Source organism: Nematolebias whitei, chromosome 2 (assembly GCF_014905685.2).
Source record: "Nematolebias whitei isolate Nwh7 chromosome 2, NemWhi1, whole genome shotgun sequence".
Classification (NCBI taxonomy): Eukaryota; Metazoa; Chordata; class Actinopteri; order Cyprinodontiformes; family Rivulidae; genus Nematolebias; species Nematolebias whitei.
Window position 1 is genome coordinate 48,939,370 of NC_056499.1, and position 15,798 is coordinate 48,955,167.

Below are 15,798 nucleotides of genomic sequence, written 5' to 3' on the forward strand. Positions count from 1 at the left end.
AAATGATGGAAGAAGCTAAAAAACACCACGTTTTAAAATAAAATCCTTTTGATTGGTAGTTAACTCACTTGAGCAGGAGGGTCCTGGCGTCCATCTCAGCATTGGCCTCCCCAGGAACATCGAACTTGTTGGTGAGTGTGAGGGAGACCTCCGTCTTCCCCATCAGCTCCTTGTTGGGGTCATCAGGAGGAAGAGGATTCTCCCCTAAGTGAGAGGGAGGACACAAACTGTCAGCTTTACACACACCCCCCACCAACACATTTACATGGTCTTTCTGAATACAGGCCACCTTCATGCTGGATGACCCCCCCCCCCCCCCCCCCCCCCACACACACACACACCACCACCACCCCAACTACAACAGTAAAAATAACAATTTCATCATCTCGACCAGTGTATGTATGTATTTATACATTAACCTATGTATATGTATATACAGTAGTCCTTCACTTATCGTGGGGGTTACATTTCAGACACCCCCGCGATAGATGAAAATCCGCCAAGTAGGGACGTTATATTTATTTTAGTATTTATAAACAGTAGTCCCTCGTTTATCACAGGGGATCCGTACCCTGAAGCCCCCACACCCACTTCTCCGCTCTGCATGGAGATCAGCTGATCAGCTGCAGCAGGAAGCTTCTCCCACAGCTGTGGGCTGCACACAGGTGCTAAATCATTTACAATAATTTATTTTAAATTAAAAAAAAATCCATGACTCTCATGCAGCTCATCCATCAATCAGCCATTGTGTGTCATGTAGGCCTGTCACAATAAGAAATTTTGCTTGTCGATTAATTGTCACAGAAATTATTGCGATAAACGATAATATTGTTTGAAATTTGACAATAATTAGTAATTATTATAATAATTATAATATAATAATTATAATTATTATAGTAATTATTGTCAAATTTAAGAAGAAATGTTGGTTAATTTTATTTTGAGTGTAGTACTGTTTTTGACCACTGGATGAGACTGTATGAATCGAAGGATGGATAGTTAGGGAGCAAGCAGCGTGTCTCTAAGAAAAATGGGAGGGAGACCCCTTGACGTGACATGGGATGTCTCTCATTCCTGTTTTTTGGTTCTCAAAATGGTGGACACTCTGTGTGGTTTGAGCTCTTTAGCATAGCATTTGTCAAACAAAGCTTTTAATATAAAATCAGTAAACAAGTTCTCAGCTTCTTTTTGCAGAGAAAAACAACTTTTTACACGAAGGCATGGGGTTCAAGCGTGAATGTCTGAATGAGTGAATGAGTGTCTTCAGTAGAAAGAGAGAGACACGAAGAAACGATAAAGCTGATAAATGAAAATGAGGTTGATAATTTACATTTATCATGCGATTAATTGATTTATTGTTTATTGTGACAGGACTAGTGTCATGTCCAATCTTACTTTGAAAAACCGCCATAGAGCGAGTCTGCGATAAACGAACTGCGAAGCAGCGAGTGATTACTGTACTCTCTACCACCTTATGCATGTGCATAGTCTTTTTCAAAATTTGTATATTCTGTTTCCTTTAATTATATGTATTTTTTTTCTCTGTATAATTAGAACATATTACTAGATGTATCTAAAAAAGTTCAATCTGGTCCTCTGGACATTCAAAAAAAAAAAAAAAAAAAAAAAACTAAAAAAGTTTGAATGTCCAGAGGACCAGATTGAACTTTATTAGATTTTTCTACCTGGATTATTGAGCATGCATCAGGATATATTACTAGATGCCTCAAATGTACCCCCTGGGATTAATAAAGTACTGAACTGTACCAGGATGGGGCCTGAGGTGCACTTGTTGGTGTACATGGGACCAAACAAGCACCTTGTCTTAGATATAAAGCCTGGTGAGGGCGGAGAGAGCTTTTTAGTTAAAATAGTATGAAAACCTATTCAGTGAGAACTCGGTGCAGTCAGCCATGTTGTAGTGGGGTCTGATTCCTGTGTGAAGAGTCTAAAGGGCACAAGCACAGGCTGTGTAGTTACCTTCATGCTGCTACACAAACTATGCTCACTGAGGGTGCTAACACATCCTGACACTGATCATCTCCAGGAGTTGTTCTGCCTCTTTGACCAACACGTCTTCCTCCATATAACTTCATCACTTCATATATCCTCAGAGTGAGGGTTAAGTTCAGACGGTCCAAATTTACTCCTGAATGGTTCGTGCTCCAAGTAGCAGACACTATGAAATCAGATTTTTTTTAAAAACCAACCCTACTTTTAAACTGATGGTGTAGTTTGATCATGTTTGAAGTTCATGATACTGTCAGGATGAGTGTATTTTCACCAACAGAGACTTCCTCCATCCTCCTCACCAATGAGAGACTCCACAGTGGGAACTTCACCCAGGTCCTCAAGCAGCTCATGGATGGGGTCGTTGTGCTCTGGAGCAATGGCGTCCTGGTGGTCCAGCAGCAGCTGTCAGGACAGAAACATCCCATCACCGTGTTATTCAAACCGTCACACCTGAGAAAGCTGCGAGTGAAGAGATGATATCAGACGGAGGCGACTCACAGTGTGGGTGTTGATGATCTCTCCGATGGAGATGTAGATGACAGGTTTGGTGACGGTGACCAGGTCAGAGTACTGATCCACGTTGAACTTATCTTCCAGTGGGGGAACGTCACAAGCTGCCAGGAAGAAACGTCTGGGGGTGAAAACAAGAATGAAGTTACAACTTTCACCACAACGTAATAAACCCTGCATGGCTCGTGAAATGATGCGACGCTACATTTGAACAGTTTGACTCAAATGCATCACCTGAACTTCTGGTAGGAGGCAGTCAGGTACTCGTTGATGGGGTTCAGGTGTGCGTTGTCTCCCAGGAACATCTTATTGGATGCAGCGTGTTGCAGCATCTTAGCCACAGAGCCCAGGTTTCTGCGCTGCTCGGTGGTCAGCTGACCGCCAGCGGACATCTCGATGATGTCGAAGGCGTCCGGCGCCACAATGGCAGGGTTCATGTAGCGGTAATACAAAAGGTTCCCCACAATCTGAAAAACCAAACCGCAATGGATCCGTTACTTCAAACGATGCTCAACACGAGTGGCACCATCCATTTTATTCATATGAAAATGATTAAAGACATCACAATAAGAATTAATTGCTTGGTGATTGAACACACTTTAAAATTAGCCGTTGCTGTAAGGTGAAGGTGGAAATAACGTTTTTGTCCTTTTCTGTTTGTGCATAAAGTTGTGTGTGTGTGTGTTTGTGTTGGTTACCAAAATGTATCACAAACCACTCAACAAATTTCATGAAAGTCAGAAAACAATCATCTGCAACTGATGGAGTGAAGCTCGTTCAAGATGGCTGCCACAGCCAACTGACTTTACAAACACAAATGTGGGTTTATGTCAATCAGTTTCACAGATATTGATGTAAAACTCGGTGTGGTGGTAGCTGAGAGTCACTACTCACAACACACACCCGACGGGCATGAAATCTAGTTTAAATGTTGAGCACTGATGGGTCAACACAGAGTTCTAATGTTTTATCAACTACAGGATGAGTTTTATTGAAACTTTCCGAAAGTAATCAACTGATCAACTTTTAGAGACAATACGGTCACCAAGGTCCTCAGGGGGTCACGAGCGTCTGTCCATCCAGTCCGCATGTAATTTATGGTCTTGGAGAAGGCTTTCCACCGTGTTCCTTGGGGTGCACTGGGGGAGGGGGCTTTGTGAGATTGAGGGTCCATCGCTATGGGCCATTCAGTCCCTGTACAATTGTTACTGGGAGGTCTTGAAACAAGTTTTTACAGCTAAAAATTGTTCTTAAACATACAGTATGATCTCACACAGGTCTCTGTGATACAATTTTGCTTAATATCCATGTAAAGTAACTATATTTAGGATTTGGTTAACTAAGTAAGAAATAAGAGATGTATATTCTCAAAACAAGATTAATAATCTAACACTTTCTGCTCTTGCTTAGCATATAAGTCTCAAAATAAGATCAAAAATCCTTTTTGGCTGGATATAAGAATGTAAGAGTAGGCTAGATGAACTCTTTTTGCAGTGTATAGAACAAAAGTTCATGCCTTTGTGACTGGACTACGTAACACACTCTATACAGGAACCAGTGACTCGTGAAACCCTCAGCTTCAGAGGGTGCAGAACGCTGCTGCACGGCTTTTAACTGAGACAAAAAGTTTGACCACATTTCTCCTGTTTTATCCTCCCTGCACTGGCTGCACGTACGTTTTTGGATTCATTTTAAAATAATTTGATTTGCTTGTAAAGCTACTAATGGAGTTGCTTCACCTCATCTGTCTGAACTGCTACATCCACACACACCCCGTCGATCCCTCAGGTCATGTGATCAGCTGCTCCTGAGTGAGCCCAAGACAAAGCATAAGCTCAGAGGAGACCGTGCTTTTGCTGTGGCAGCTCCTAAACTGTGGAACAACCTTCCCTTGATCATCAGACAGGCTCCTGTCTGTTTTAAATCCCTTCTTAAACCCACCTCTGCTCCTTGGTCTTTGACACCATCTCACATGTTGACTTAATTATGTTAATCATTCTTTATTGTCCGATTGTCTTATTATGTGTACACTTTGGTCCTGTGGGTGTTTAAAGTGCTCTATAAATAAAGCTGCTATGAACGAGCAGTGTGAGAATTTGGTTTGCACTGCCGGCATTAGTCAGACCCCTTCAGGGTGTGAGTTGGACTCCACCAGGGCTGCCTGCTGTCACTGATCCTGTTCATAATTTTTATGGACAGAACTTCTCGGTGCAGCCAGGGGGTGGAGAGAGTCCAGTTTGGTGGCCTCAGGATATCATCTCTGCTATTTGCAGATGATGTGGTCCTGTTGGTATCATAGTGCCGTGATCTCCAGCTCTCACTGGAGCGGCTCGCAGCTGAGTGTGGGGTCAGCACCTCCAAATCTGAGGTCATGGTCCTCAGTCAGAAAAGGGTGGATTGATCTCTCAGGGTTGAGCATGAGGTTCTGCCTCATGTGGAGGAGTTCAAGTATCTCAGGGTTTTATTCATGAGTGAGGGAAGAACGGAGCCTGAGATGACAGATGGATCAGTGCAGCTTCAGCAGTATTGTGTCTTCTGTACTGGTCCATTGTGGTGAAGAGGGAGCTGAGCTGGAAGGAGAATGTTTAGTGGTCAGTCTATGTTCCTACCCTCACCTATGGCCACAAACTCTGGGTAGTGACTGAAAGGATGAGACTGTGGATACAGGCAGTTGAAATGAATGCCTGTTTCCACTATAGCTGGACTGTTTTAGAGATAGAGTGAGGTGTTCATTTATCTGTGAGAGACTCAGAGTAGAACCGCTGCTCCTCCGCATTGAAACGAGACAGTTAAGGTGTTTCAGGCATCTGGTAAAAACGATCCCATGGCACATCTCTAGGGAGGATTAATGGACATATTAGGAGGAGACCCCAGGACACACTGGAGACTATGTCTCTCAGTTGGTCTGGGAACTCCTTGAGGTCCTCCCAGAAGAGCTGGAAGAGGTGGCTGTGGAGAGATGTCTGGACCTCCCTGCTCCAGATGCTGCCCCGAGACCCGAGTCCAGAACAAGACGATGCATAGATGGATAACCTAATCCCAGGCAACACAACAATGTCTGTAACTCAGCATTACTGATACAGAGTTAAAATTTGTTGTAAACTAAATCATCAGAAAACACACAGTGTGAGAAATGTTGAGATTGAACATGAGATTGTAAATAGCATTTTAAAGGTTTGACGAAAATGGCTACAATTTTGTAATTTATCAACCAAAAATAATCTCAGTCAAACTCTGGCATGAAAGACGGTGGGCGATAAGCATTCCTTGAAATGTTAGGCTACAATATATTTTATGCTGTAAACAGGAGTAAATCTCAAAACAATTTCTATGTTAACTAAAATGGTTTAAATAAATGCTAGTTACATTATTTGTTTTACAGGCATGAAGATGAATGAGGAAAGCACAAGACGACAAACACGTTTGGTAAAATGAAGGATGCAGAAATGTGTAGAGGACACGGAGCAGCATGGGGGGGGGGGGGGGGGGGGGGGAGGAGGAGAGACATGGCTCACCTGGATCACAGCAGAGGGAACGGGGGCACCTGAAAGTCAGCAGAAAGAGACTGCAGCTGGTTGGAAACATGGAAAAAGAAGAGAGCAGAAAAAAGGAAGGAGATGTGCAATAAACAAGAAGAGGCTGGGACTGAACTTGTTACATGAGGAGCATCAAGTGAAGAGAAGCTCTGTGTGGTGAAGGTTAAAGTTCACTGGACTGCTGAACTGGACTGGAAATGAACAGGCAGTGCAGGAGGACGGTATTTCCAATCCCCCCATCGCTCCACAGTGAGGGACAACAAAGACTGTGCACCGTCACAAAAAGACAGACAGAAACCACTACTCCTGAAGAGTTTCACTCAACTCTTAAACTCTTGAGGGGGAAAAATCATGACACTTAACTATTTAAAGTAATAAATAAAAAATTAATAAAACATTTATTTTACAAGAAATGTTGACACTCCCAAATAAAAGACACCTAATAATATATGTGGAACCTTATATGACTAATATTAGCTGTGACAGCTACCATATTTTTCGCCGTATAAGTCGTACATTTTTGCATAATTTGCAAGTCCTGCGACTTATAAACCGAAGAGACCAATAAATGGTTTTTTTTCCATATTTATAACCCAGTTTTTGGCTGAGATCTGACGAATTCATTCATTCTGACATGTAAAATATTAAACATTACCATTTGCAGCCACTAGAGGGCCCTCAATAATTATGGCAAGCCAAGTGTCTCATTAATTGGTGAAAGTGGTTATTAATGAGACACTTGGCTTGCCATACAAAGCCACCTTCGTCTCGCTCCGGAACTCCAGGAGCAAACATTCTTTATATTACTACCTTGAAATACTTAATTCATACAAATTCATCCTACTTGCACCAGTGTCTCTTTAGGATCTTGTAATTATTACATTTAATCTTTAAAATTTTCGGTACTTTATTTTGTACCCTTATTGCATGCTCTCTTATTTCTTATTTGTTTGTTTGTTTTTTGTTTTAGCAAGTCAGATCAATTCTTCTCATCCTGAACATTTTATTGTTAACCTGTTAACCTAAATATATCAAATAAAAACAACTTGAACCTAATAGACAAAAACGCAGCTGCACCTTTCTTACACGGTCTTTCCTTCTATGTTCTGTTTCGCTCACATTTCAAACTCATGTGTTTATTCAAAAGTCTAATCAGCTCAGATTATTGATCAAGTGATTGATTTGTTACAGCTCACATATTGTCATTGTAGGGTGGATTCATTTATACAATTTATTTTTGTTCTCAGTCTGAGAATAATCAACATACTGTACCATTGTCAGCGTTAAATTACTTTAAGTATTTTATTCTCTAATAGTTTTAAAGCGTCTTTAAAAAGGTGATTTTACACATTCATAAAGATCAAATGTTCAACAATAGTTTTGTGTCATTTTACTAAATAAAATAAAGTTACCCTACAGGTTTTAGCAGGAGCTGAATGGTGGAGGGTGAGATAACAACCTGCGATAAAAAGATGCCAACGCATCACCCTACACAGTAAATAGAAAAGAAAAGTGTTTGTAGGTTTAAGGGAACCAGTTCAATCCACAGACAAGATTCAAATAGCAAACCTTGAGTAGCTCATCTTCTGTAGAATCTGGGAACTTCTCGTGTAGAGTGTCCTTCAGAACCTTGGAGATAAACCGCATTCCATATCTGTGAGACAAAAAACAGTAAGACTGGCAAGCCAACAGTGGGAAAACACCTTTGAGACAGTGCTAGGACTGAGGAGCGTACGGAATCGTGTCCACTGAGACGATGATTGCAGACAGGAATTTGTCGGTGATGTTCTTGGTGTTCTTGATGGACGCCTCCAGTCTGGCCCTCACCTCCTCGTGGGCCATAGCTTGTTCTGGAGTGACATCATAGGGCAGCTTACTGTCGAAGCAAGAGCAAAGGAAGAGATCACCAGAGAACATCAGTGTTTTTGTGTTGTGTTAAACAGAACATAACCAATAATCACAAAAATGTTTTATTTAAGAAATTGACTTGGGCAAACTGGTAAAAGCAAAACTGGGCGTAAGACCTCTTTCATGGTCCACCATCCACTCAACTGTTCAACCACATCTGTGACGTATAAATCTTACCTGTTCCTTCAACTAATATAATAATAATAACAATAGCAATAATAATAATAATAATAGGGATGCACAATATTGGATTTTTGGCCGATATCAGATATAATGATATGTTAAAACTTATTTGGCCGATAACTGATATCAGTACTGATATTTTTTTTTCCTAGACCCACAGAGACTACAGAGCTTTCTCTGTTGTAGAATCAAGGGTGTCAGAAGCATCTGTAATGTGGGGGACACACAATGATGTGTGCACATGCGCGTGCATGTGTGCGTGTGTAAAAAAAAAGGTGTTCACTAGTGAACAAAAAAGCAGCATTTCACCTAGATTTCCTTTAATTCCACACATTTAAAACATGTTTCTCACAAAGTTTGTGTAAATTCAGCTGTGGGTTTTAAAGACATTTTAACTTGAACACAGAGCGTCAGGTCAGCACTATTTGTGTTTTTAGAGAAATAAAAAACATCACCACTAGACTTTTTTTACTTGTGTTCAACACTACTCATCTAAATGATGTTTCTCATGAAGGACAATAAGGTGTGGGGTTTTAAAGACATTTCAACTTTAATGCACCTGAACACACAGCGTCTCTTACACCTGCAGCGTCTGACAGCGTCACAGTTACTGCTAAGAGAACATGCTACAGACATAGCACTGCACTCAAGCATCCTCCTAACATGTATATATGTTTATGATCAACCCCCCTGGTCAACCACTGCCCATACTAAGCTCACTAAACTGGCAAGCGAGCAACACAGAGGTGACTCCATCTCCTCCACCTGTGCGTGTTTTATGCCGAGACAGGAGGAGACGCACAGAAACACTGCAGGTGTTACACCATATTCTGTGACCACCGTATATTGTGACCGTGGCAACAGGCTGAGGTGTTTAGAGTTAAAGGTAACCAGGAAAACCTGGAGTGGAGTTTTAGTGGCCTGAGTATTCTCCTATTAATCAAGTGGAATGGATTCGTTCACGAAGAAAGAGCAACTGCGTCACCTGAACTAATGTTTCATAGTAAAAGTGGGGGGGTCCAAATGAACGTTTTTTTAATGTGGCGGGGGGGGACTTGTCCCTTTCACATATAATGGTTACGACGCCTATGTGTAGAATTAAAATACTACATTATTCTGCATGGTCTTCGTCAATTTGGCCTGCTACCAAATGCAGATGCCAAAAAGGGGACTGAAAATGATGTAACATATATAAATATATATATAAAAAAAAACTAGCGCCTTTTACATCGGTGAGTTATGTTGATGGAGTGACCGATGTCCGATATTTAACTTTATCGCTAATATCAGCCGATACCACGCTGATGATATTGTGCATCACTAAATAATAATAATAACATATAGCTAATATACAGTATGTACCATATCCATTATACCTATATCTAAAGAGCAGCAACGTTACAGACACCCAGATGATGACAAACACTTCAAGATACATCGCAAAGTAGCTCCTTTCAGTGGCTAAAATCCTTTTGCTATCCCATTTTATCTGATCCAACCAATGAGGAACAAAATATTCTCTTGCTGCCAAATATACATGCAATGTACAAAAAGATGCGACTGAAATGACGTAATGAACGTGTTTGATTTCGGGACAGATTTTTATGTATTTGACGTGTAATCAGTTCAGGAATGAGAGAAATCTTTCAGGTGTATTCTGAACCAGATGCAGACCATAAAACAACCTTTACGCCTGCCGAACCTCCCCCCACCACTCTGTTGACAACTGCCAGCACTGACGCAGCGCCTAGCTAATGACGCGCAATACAGACGTACTAGCTAAGAAGCTAGGTACTGCTCCACCTCCACTTCCCTCACGCTGAACTGCATGGTACAAACACAGACGTGTCTCAGTCTCAACCGAAAAATCACGGAACAGATGAGCGCCCTGCCAAGGAAAGTAATGTATGGGAAACACGTTTAGGAAATAATGAGTAGGTTAGAATAAAGCCCCCAGTATACTGCCGTGTACATCCATTCGCAGAGGTATGCACGTACGTACGCAGCCCCAGCGTACCCTCCGTGCAAAGCTCAAATTTTTACGACCGCGTACGCGTTGTTGCACAATAAACTGCCCAGCGACGGACTGTTTTGTATGCGACACCAATGTATTAAATTCCCCTTCTTCATCCCTGATCTGGCCTTTTCTTTTGTTTGTTTTTTTGCCAAGAGGCAGTGATCTCTTCCTCCTCCGTTGATGCCATAACTGAAATGGTGAGAAATGGAGGAATTTGTCACGAGCAAAATAAACTCAGGTCCAGCGTGGCTGCGGGAGGGTCTGTAGATTTCCTGGTGGGCTGGTCTGATGTGTGGGCTGTAGAGCCAGTGCTCCCTGTGCTTTTTTATTTTTAGATCTTTTTATTAACAACATATAAACACAGAACACCGCTGTGGCGGAGGCTGCCAGCGCTCGCTTTTTTTCCTTTTTCCGACCTGTCAATCAATCCAGTAGGCGTGTCAGCAAATGACCAATCGGCGACCTCAATTTGTCCCAAAGGTAAACGCCCCTTGTCTGTGAAGCTGCTCTGCAGCTACGCGGGGTGTACGCTGGAGTATCATGTCTGAACACTCTGCGTACAGTACACGCGTACGTACACGGACGTACGCGGCAGTATACTGGAGGCTTAATTCAAACACAAGTATTAACCAACATTGGTTCTTGAATGAAAGAACAGATCCTAATTTAAAACATGAATTTTAATTAATTTTGCAGAGTGGTGACGGCTGCACAGAAGTCTTTTAGAGTCAGTCTCCCCCCATCACCGACATTTACACCTCCTGCTGTTGCTGCTGATCTGTTTCATGTTGTTGCTGATCTGTTTCAATGTTGCTGCTGATCTGTTTCATGTTGCTGCTGATCTGTTTCATGTTCCTGTGTTCATTCGTGCTCAGCTGCTCACACAGACTCATGTTCGTGCTGCTGTTCGGCGTATTGTTTTTGTACTACTAGTACTTAGTGTATTTTTAGTTAATGTTTTTCTTAGTTCATATCTTAGATCTTATTACTGTTTTTCTTTTTACATTTTATACTTTTGTTGGATGTAACTGGGACCCTGTTTACACAATTTCATTCCACCTCATGCACCACATGTGCATATGACAAATAAAGAACCTTGAATCCTTTATTGGTAAAATGATCAATGTATAGTAAAATTGTTTCTTGAATTTCAGAGACAAATAAAAAAGGACTTCTTGATTCTGCTGCATTTTTACCACTTCAACTTGAAACAGATGTACTGTACGTTAAAGGTTCAGCTTTGAATGTGCCGTATGGAAAGAACGAGTGAAAGAGGTCGGAGTGTCATCAGCATAGAGGCTAAACTAGACATTATTCCTTAAAAAACTGAAGTTAGAGCCTAAAAAGGAGAAGATGTAAAGTAAACAAATTAAATAAATCTGAACACATAAAGCATTTTAATCCTGTCTTATGAAATGAAAACATCATCTCTGCAGTGACCCAGAGTTCAATAAGCTGCGACCAAAGAACATGCAAATACACAACAATGCAAATTAGAAAACTATTTTAACTATTTGACAACTGAAATCACAACATGCAAATCAACAAGTGTGCTGCAATAAATAAATAAATATCACAACAAATACAAAGAAACCGCTCAAAATAATGACCACAACTCAAACTGTTAGAACAATTTAAGTAAATATTTACTTGAAAGTGACAAAAACACAAATGTTTTGCGGATACAAAAAATAGGTTTGCATTGTTTTGAGATTTTTTTATGGTTTTATAGTCGAGTTTTAGTGATTTAGGAGTGCAACTTAAAAAATAAAATCAAATGATTAATTTCATCATCTTGAATCACAGAAGATAAACATGATTCCACAGTCTGACCGTGAAAACCAAACCTACTGTTTCATCAGCAGTTACCTGCCCAAAGGAAAACGTTCATCTATTTGCAGCTTTTGAGATTTAGTTGTGGTTGTGTCGTAGTATTTTGAATGTATGTTTGTGTTTTGTTTTTTTTTATCCATTCCTGAGCAACAGTGTGCCAAGATTTTTACCACCAGATAATTCTGCAGAAACAGAACCGGACTGAGCAAATTACCTGAAATCGTAAATATTAACATGAACTAAAATACAGCCTCTGGCTCTGTTATGATACACTTTTGAAGTTGAGCAACAGGAAGTGCCACCTGTCAAACCATGTTCATGAGAGCTGGAGCTGAAAAACGGCTTCAAAGAAAACCAGCGTCTGAAAGAGCCTGAAAGACTTTGGATGGTTTACGTGCAGCTCACCTGGCCTCTCCCGTCTGCGTCTCCATCTGGTTCACCCAGGCCTTGTAGATGTCCACCGGGTCGGTCTTAATGTTTAGCGTTTTGTCCTCCATGATCTCCTTGACGACCGGTGCCAGGATCTGCCTCAGGGCGTTCTGTCCCCGCGCACCTCTGTGGAAGCTCACCACCATCTTGATCACTGTTGGGTTTCCTGTGACGATCTCCTTCATCTGGTCCACTTTGGACCTGCAGACAGATTCAAAAAGAAACTTTTTATAAGACGTTCTGCACAATAAATCTGAAACCTTTCTCTGATATTATTCTATACATAAAATATGCTGACTGGTGTTTTTGGAACAGATCTTTTCTGACAGTTTTAAAACTAGAGGAAGTCCAACAGCCCTGGAGGGTGGAGAACCTTTACCAGGAGCTCCAACATGGTCCACGAATGTGGACAGACTCATCTAAACTGTGGCCATGAAGGACCAGGAAGGGTTCTCGTCTCACTTGATCTCCTCTTGCAGAGCCGTCTTGAACAGCCTGAGGAGGAGGTACTCCTCTCTCTGGTTTGAGGCGTAGTTGTACAGAGTGAAGATGACGGAGTCCATGAACTTTGTGGATTTATTCTGGGGCATCTGGAAGATCAGCTTGGCGAGATATGTCGGGTTGGTCTGAAAATAAGAAGACATTTAGAGAAATCATCAGGAGAAGATTCTGTGCTCCGTCTATCAGACATCCTGAAAGTTTTTATTAGTATTACCGTATGTTTCAGACTATAAGGCACTTAAAATCCTTTAATTTCTCAAAAATCAACAGTGAGTCTTATAATCCAGTTATGTATTCATTCTGGTTGTGCTTACTGACCTTGAACTGTGTTTATGTGGTACAGCTGAACAATGTTGAGTTACTGTGAACAAGTTGAATAAAGTTTGACTTATCTGACGGTTTTGTTTCATATAATGCGCCTTAGTCCGAAAAATATGGTAATTCTTTGGATCACTGAAGCTTGAGGATCTACACCAGCAGTGTGTAGAAGAAGCTTTTATAAACTTGTTTTCACAGAAAATACCCAACAGAAACAGTTCTGGAAGTCTTATTACCTGTAAAAGGTAAAACAGGTGCTGGTAGGCCTCCAGCTTGACCCTTTTCTCCTTGCTGAGAGCCTTCAGGCCCCCCCTCTGCTTGTTCATCATCATCATGTCCGACAGCTGGCTCTTGTTCTTCTTGGTCAGCTTCTTGCTGTGGGACACCACGTCCTGCAGAGTGATCTTGTTCTTCACCAGCAGGCCGATCTTGATGTCCATCAGGTTCAGGTCGTTCTCCAGCTGCTGGTTGGAGCGGATGTTGGTGACCACCTCCTCACGCAGCCTCATCAGCTCCAGCTCCTCCTGGAAGTCCTGGTCGCTGTGGTCCAGCAGGTGGACAAACTTCCTCACCACCGCCATCGGTGGATCCTCAGCGTTGACTACAGAAAGTTCTCGTTATTGCAGTGTGATCGTTTGAACGTGACACTGACAGTTTGTTGAAACGGAGCAGAAGTCTTACTCAGAGTCTTGTAGTCATCCCTCGCCTTGTTGGCTCGAATGAACGCCTGAATCTTCACCACATCATTGATCTGCAGGAAGAAACATTATTCAGTTGGATGATCAATACACCTCATTAGTGCCTAAAGTATCACAATGAGTAAAAGAGGAAATGACATCACATATGTCAAAGTGCTAAACGAGCCATCAGCCTGCTGAACCCTGCAGGGACATGTGTCCCCACATCATGATTTAAAGCTTTCATTAAGCCTGTTTGCCTTTAGCGTAAGATCTGAGACAGAAAATGACCAATGTCCTGCTCTTTAAATCTCTCCAAAATCTAATTAGCAGCTGATTTGTTTTTGGGAAACGCACGACTCACGTGATCTCTGAAGTACTGGAGACGATCTCTGTACTTCTTACGAGCCTGATGCATGCGAACCATGGACTGGATCTGAGGACGTAAACCCTTTAGTCTTCACTGGAAGTTGTTTTTGGTTGTTGTTCTAATAAAATGCTCTACAGTCGTACCTTCACAGCCTCGTCGGTGTGATCTTCCAGATACTCCTTACGCTCTTTGAAGTCCTTCCTCTGTTTGTAGCCTTTCCAGTGGGCCTGAGGAGCCAGTCATGTGGTCAGACTGATGTTTGACGTCAGAGGGGTGAAATGAACACCGCCAGCTCACCTGTATGCACGTAACTGCTGGGTCTTGAGATTTCAGGAAGTTCATGCGCTCCTTCAGGCCTTTTCTCACCAGGTAACCATGGCAACGCGCCTGGAGCTTGGTGATTAGAGTCTCATTGGCCAGCCAGAGCTGCTCCCGGTTGTAAGCTGTGGTCACCCCAGAAACCACCCCCTGGTAGAAGAAGAAAAGCATTAAATGTGGTTCTAAAACCATGAACCTGAGGAGATGCCAAGGAGGAGACACGGACCTGGATGTCCTCCTTGTTGAGCTGGGTGTTGTTTTGTACAAAGCCTTCTGGTTGCTCCCATGTGCCCTCCTTGGTCTGCAGGTTGTAGAAATATTTGTGTCCTCCTTTCACCCAGTGTTGCACCCAGTCACTGCCATTATCACCTGGGCAAACATTAATTTTAATTGTACCTTTTTTTGTACAGAAAGTCTCAGCAAAACAGTGAATTGCTTTTTTAAATAAGAGTACTGCATACGGCACATCATACACTCGTCGACAAACTATTATACAGCAATACAATAATCTATAGCAGGTGTAGTGAACCAGATGACCTGATGATCTGACCCTCATCTGACCCTGATGACCTCAAATCTACCAGATGGACAGAGACTGTTATTTTCATTGATCTGAATAAGTCTGAGCCATCTGATGACTTTCTTTCTTGAATTAATCAAGCAGAAAAGACAATCCTCTATAATCATTACTGTCTTACAAATGTTTTGATAATCAAATTGTGTTAGTTTCACTCAATGCTTACAGGTTGAAAAGAACTACTCATTTTTATTTTACATAAACAGTAAGTAATGATTTTTATTCCTCATTCAAAGAAGAAATCACCTGAATATGCATTTCTTGATTTTCTGTCTGAAATGAGTCAAGTCGTAAGTATGTGAAAGTTGAAGCTTCGGTCAACTAAATGTTTACTGAAGAAGAAATGTCATGTTTAACTATTTGAGAAGATAATCAGAATAGAGACTCCACGAAGTCTGCTTTTTGCAATAATCTCTCTGTCAGTTGTTAAACAAATTTCATTCTCTGACCTCGACTTTTGATAAACACCTTACGTCAAAACCACTCCTCTTTCTGGTCCATCCACGAATCAGAAAGCTCTGAAGAAAACTCATTTAAAATGTGACAACTTCCCGGTTCTAGGAGAGTGCAGTTAGTTCTCAAGGAGTTCTGAAGAGAATTCATGGGAA

At 41.6% G+C, this 15,798-nt stretch overlaps 1 protein-coding gene across 1 annotated transcript in view; it reads right to left on the bottom strand.

Annotated features, from left to right (window-relative positions):
* The window catches only part of iqgap1 (IQ motif containing GTPase activating protein 1), a 104,877-nt gene that overhangs the window by 8,292 nt on the left and 80,787 nt on the right, over positions 1-15,798 (bottom strand). Inside the window, exons 18-31 of the mRNA XM_037692225.1 lie at positions 14,840-14,982; positions 14,593-14,763; positions 14,439-14,522; positions 14,290-14,361; positions 13,930-13,999; positions 13,485-13,849; positions 12,892-13,055; positions 12,406-12,630; positions 7,795-7,935; positions 7,629-7,713; positions 2,758-2,990; positions 2,512-2,644; positions 2,313-2,415; positions 69-204 (exon numbers count right to left, since the gene is read on the bottom strand). Coding sequence (XP_037548153.1) covers positions 69-204; positions 2,313-2,415; positions 2,512-2,644; positions 2,758-2,990; positions 7,629-7,713; positions 7,795-7,935; positions 12,406-12,630; positions 12,892-13,055; positions 13,485-13,849; positions 13,930-13,999; positions 14,290-14,361; positions 14,439-14,522; positions 14,593-14,763; positions 14,840-14,982 — 2,125 coding nt within the window. The remainder of the gene's footprint in view (positions 1-68; positions 205-2,312; positions 2,416-2,511; positions 2,645-2,757; positions 2,991-7,628; positions 7,714-7,794; positions 7,936-12,405; positions 12,631-12,891; positions 13,056-13,484; positions 13,850-13,929; positions 14,000-14,289; positions 14,362-14,438; positions 14,523-14,592; positions 14,764-14,839; positions 14,983-15,798) is intronic.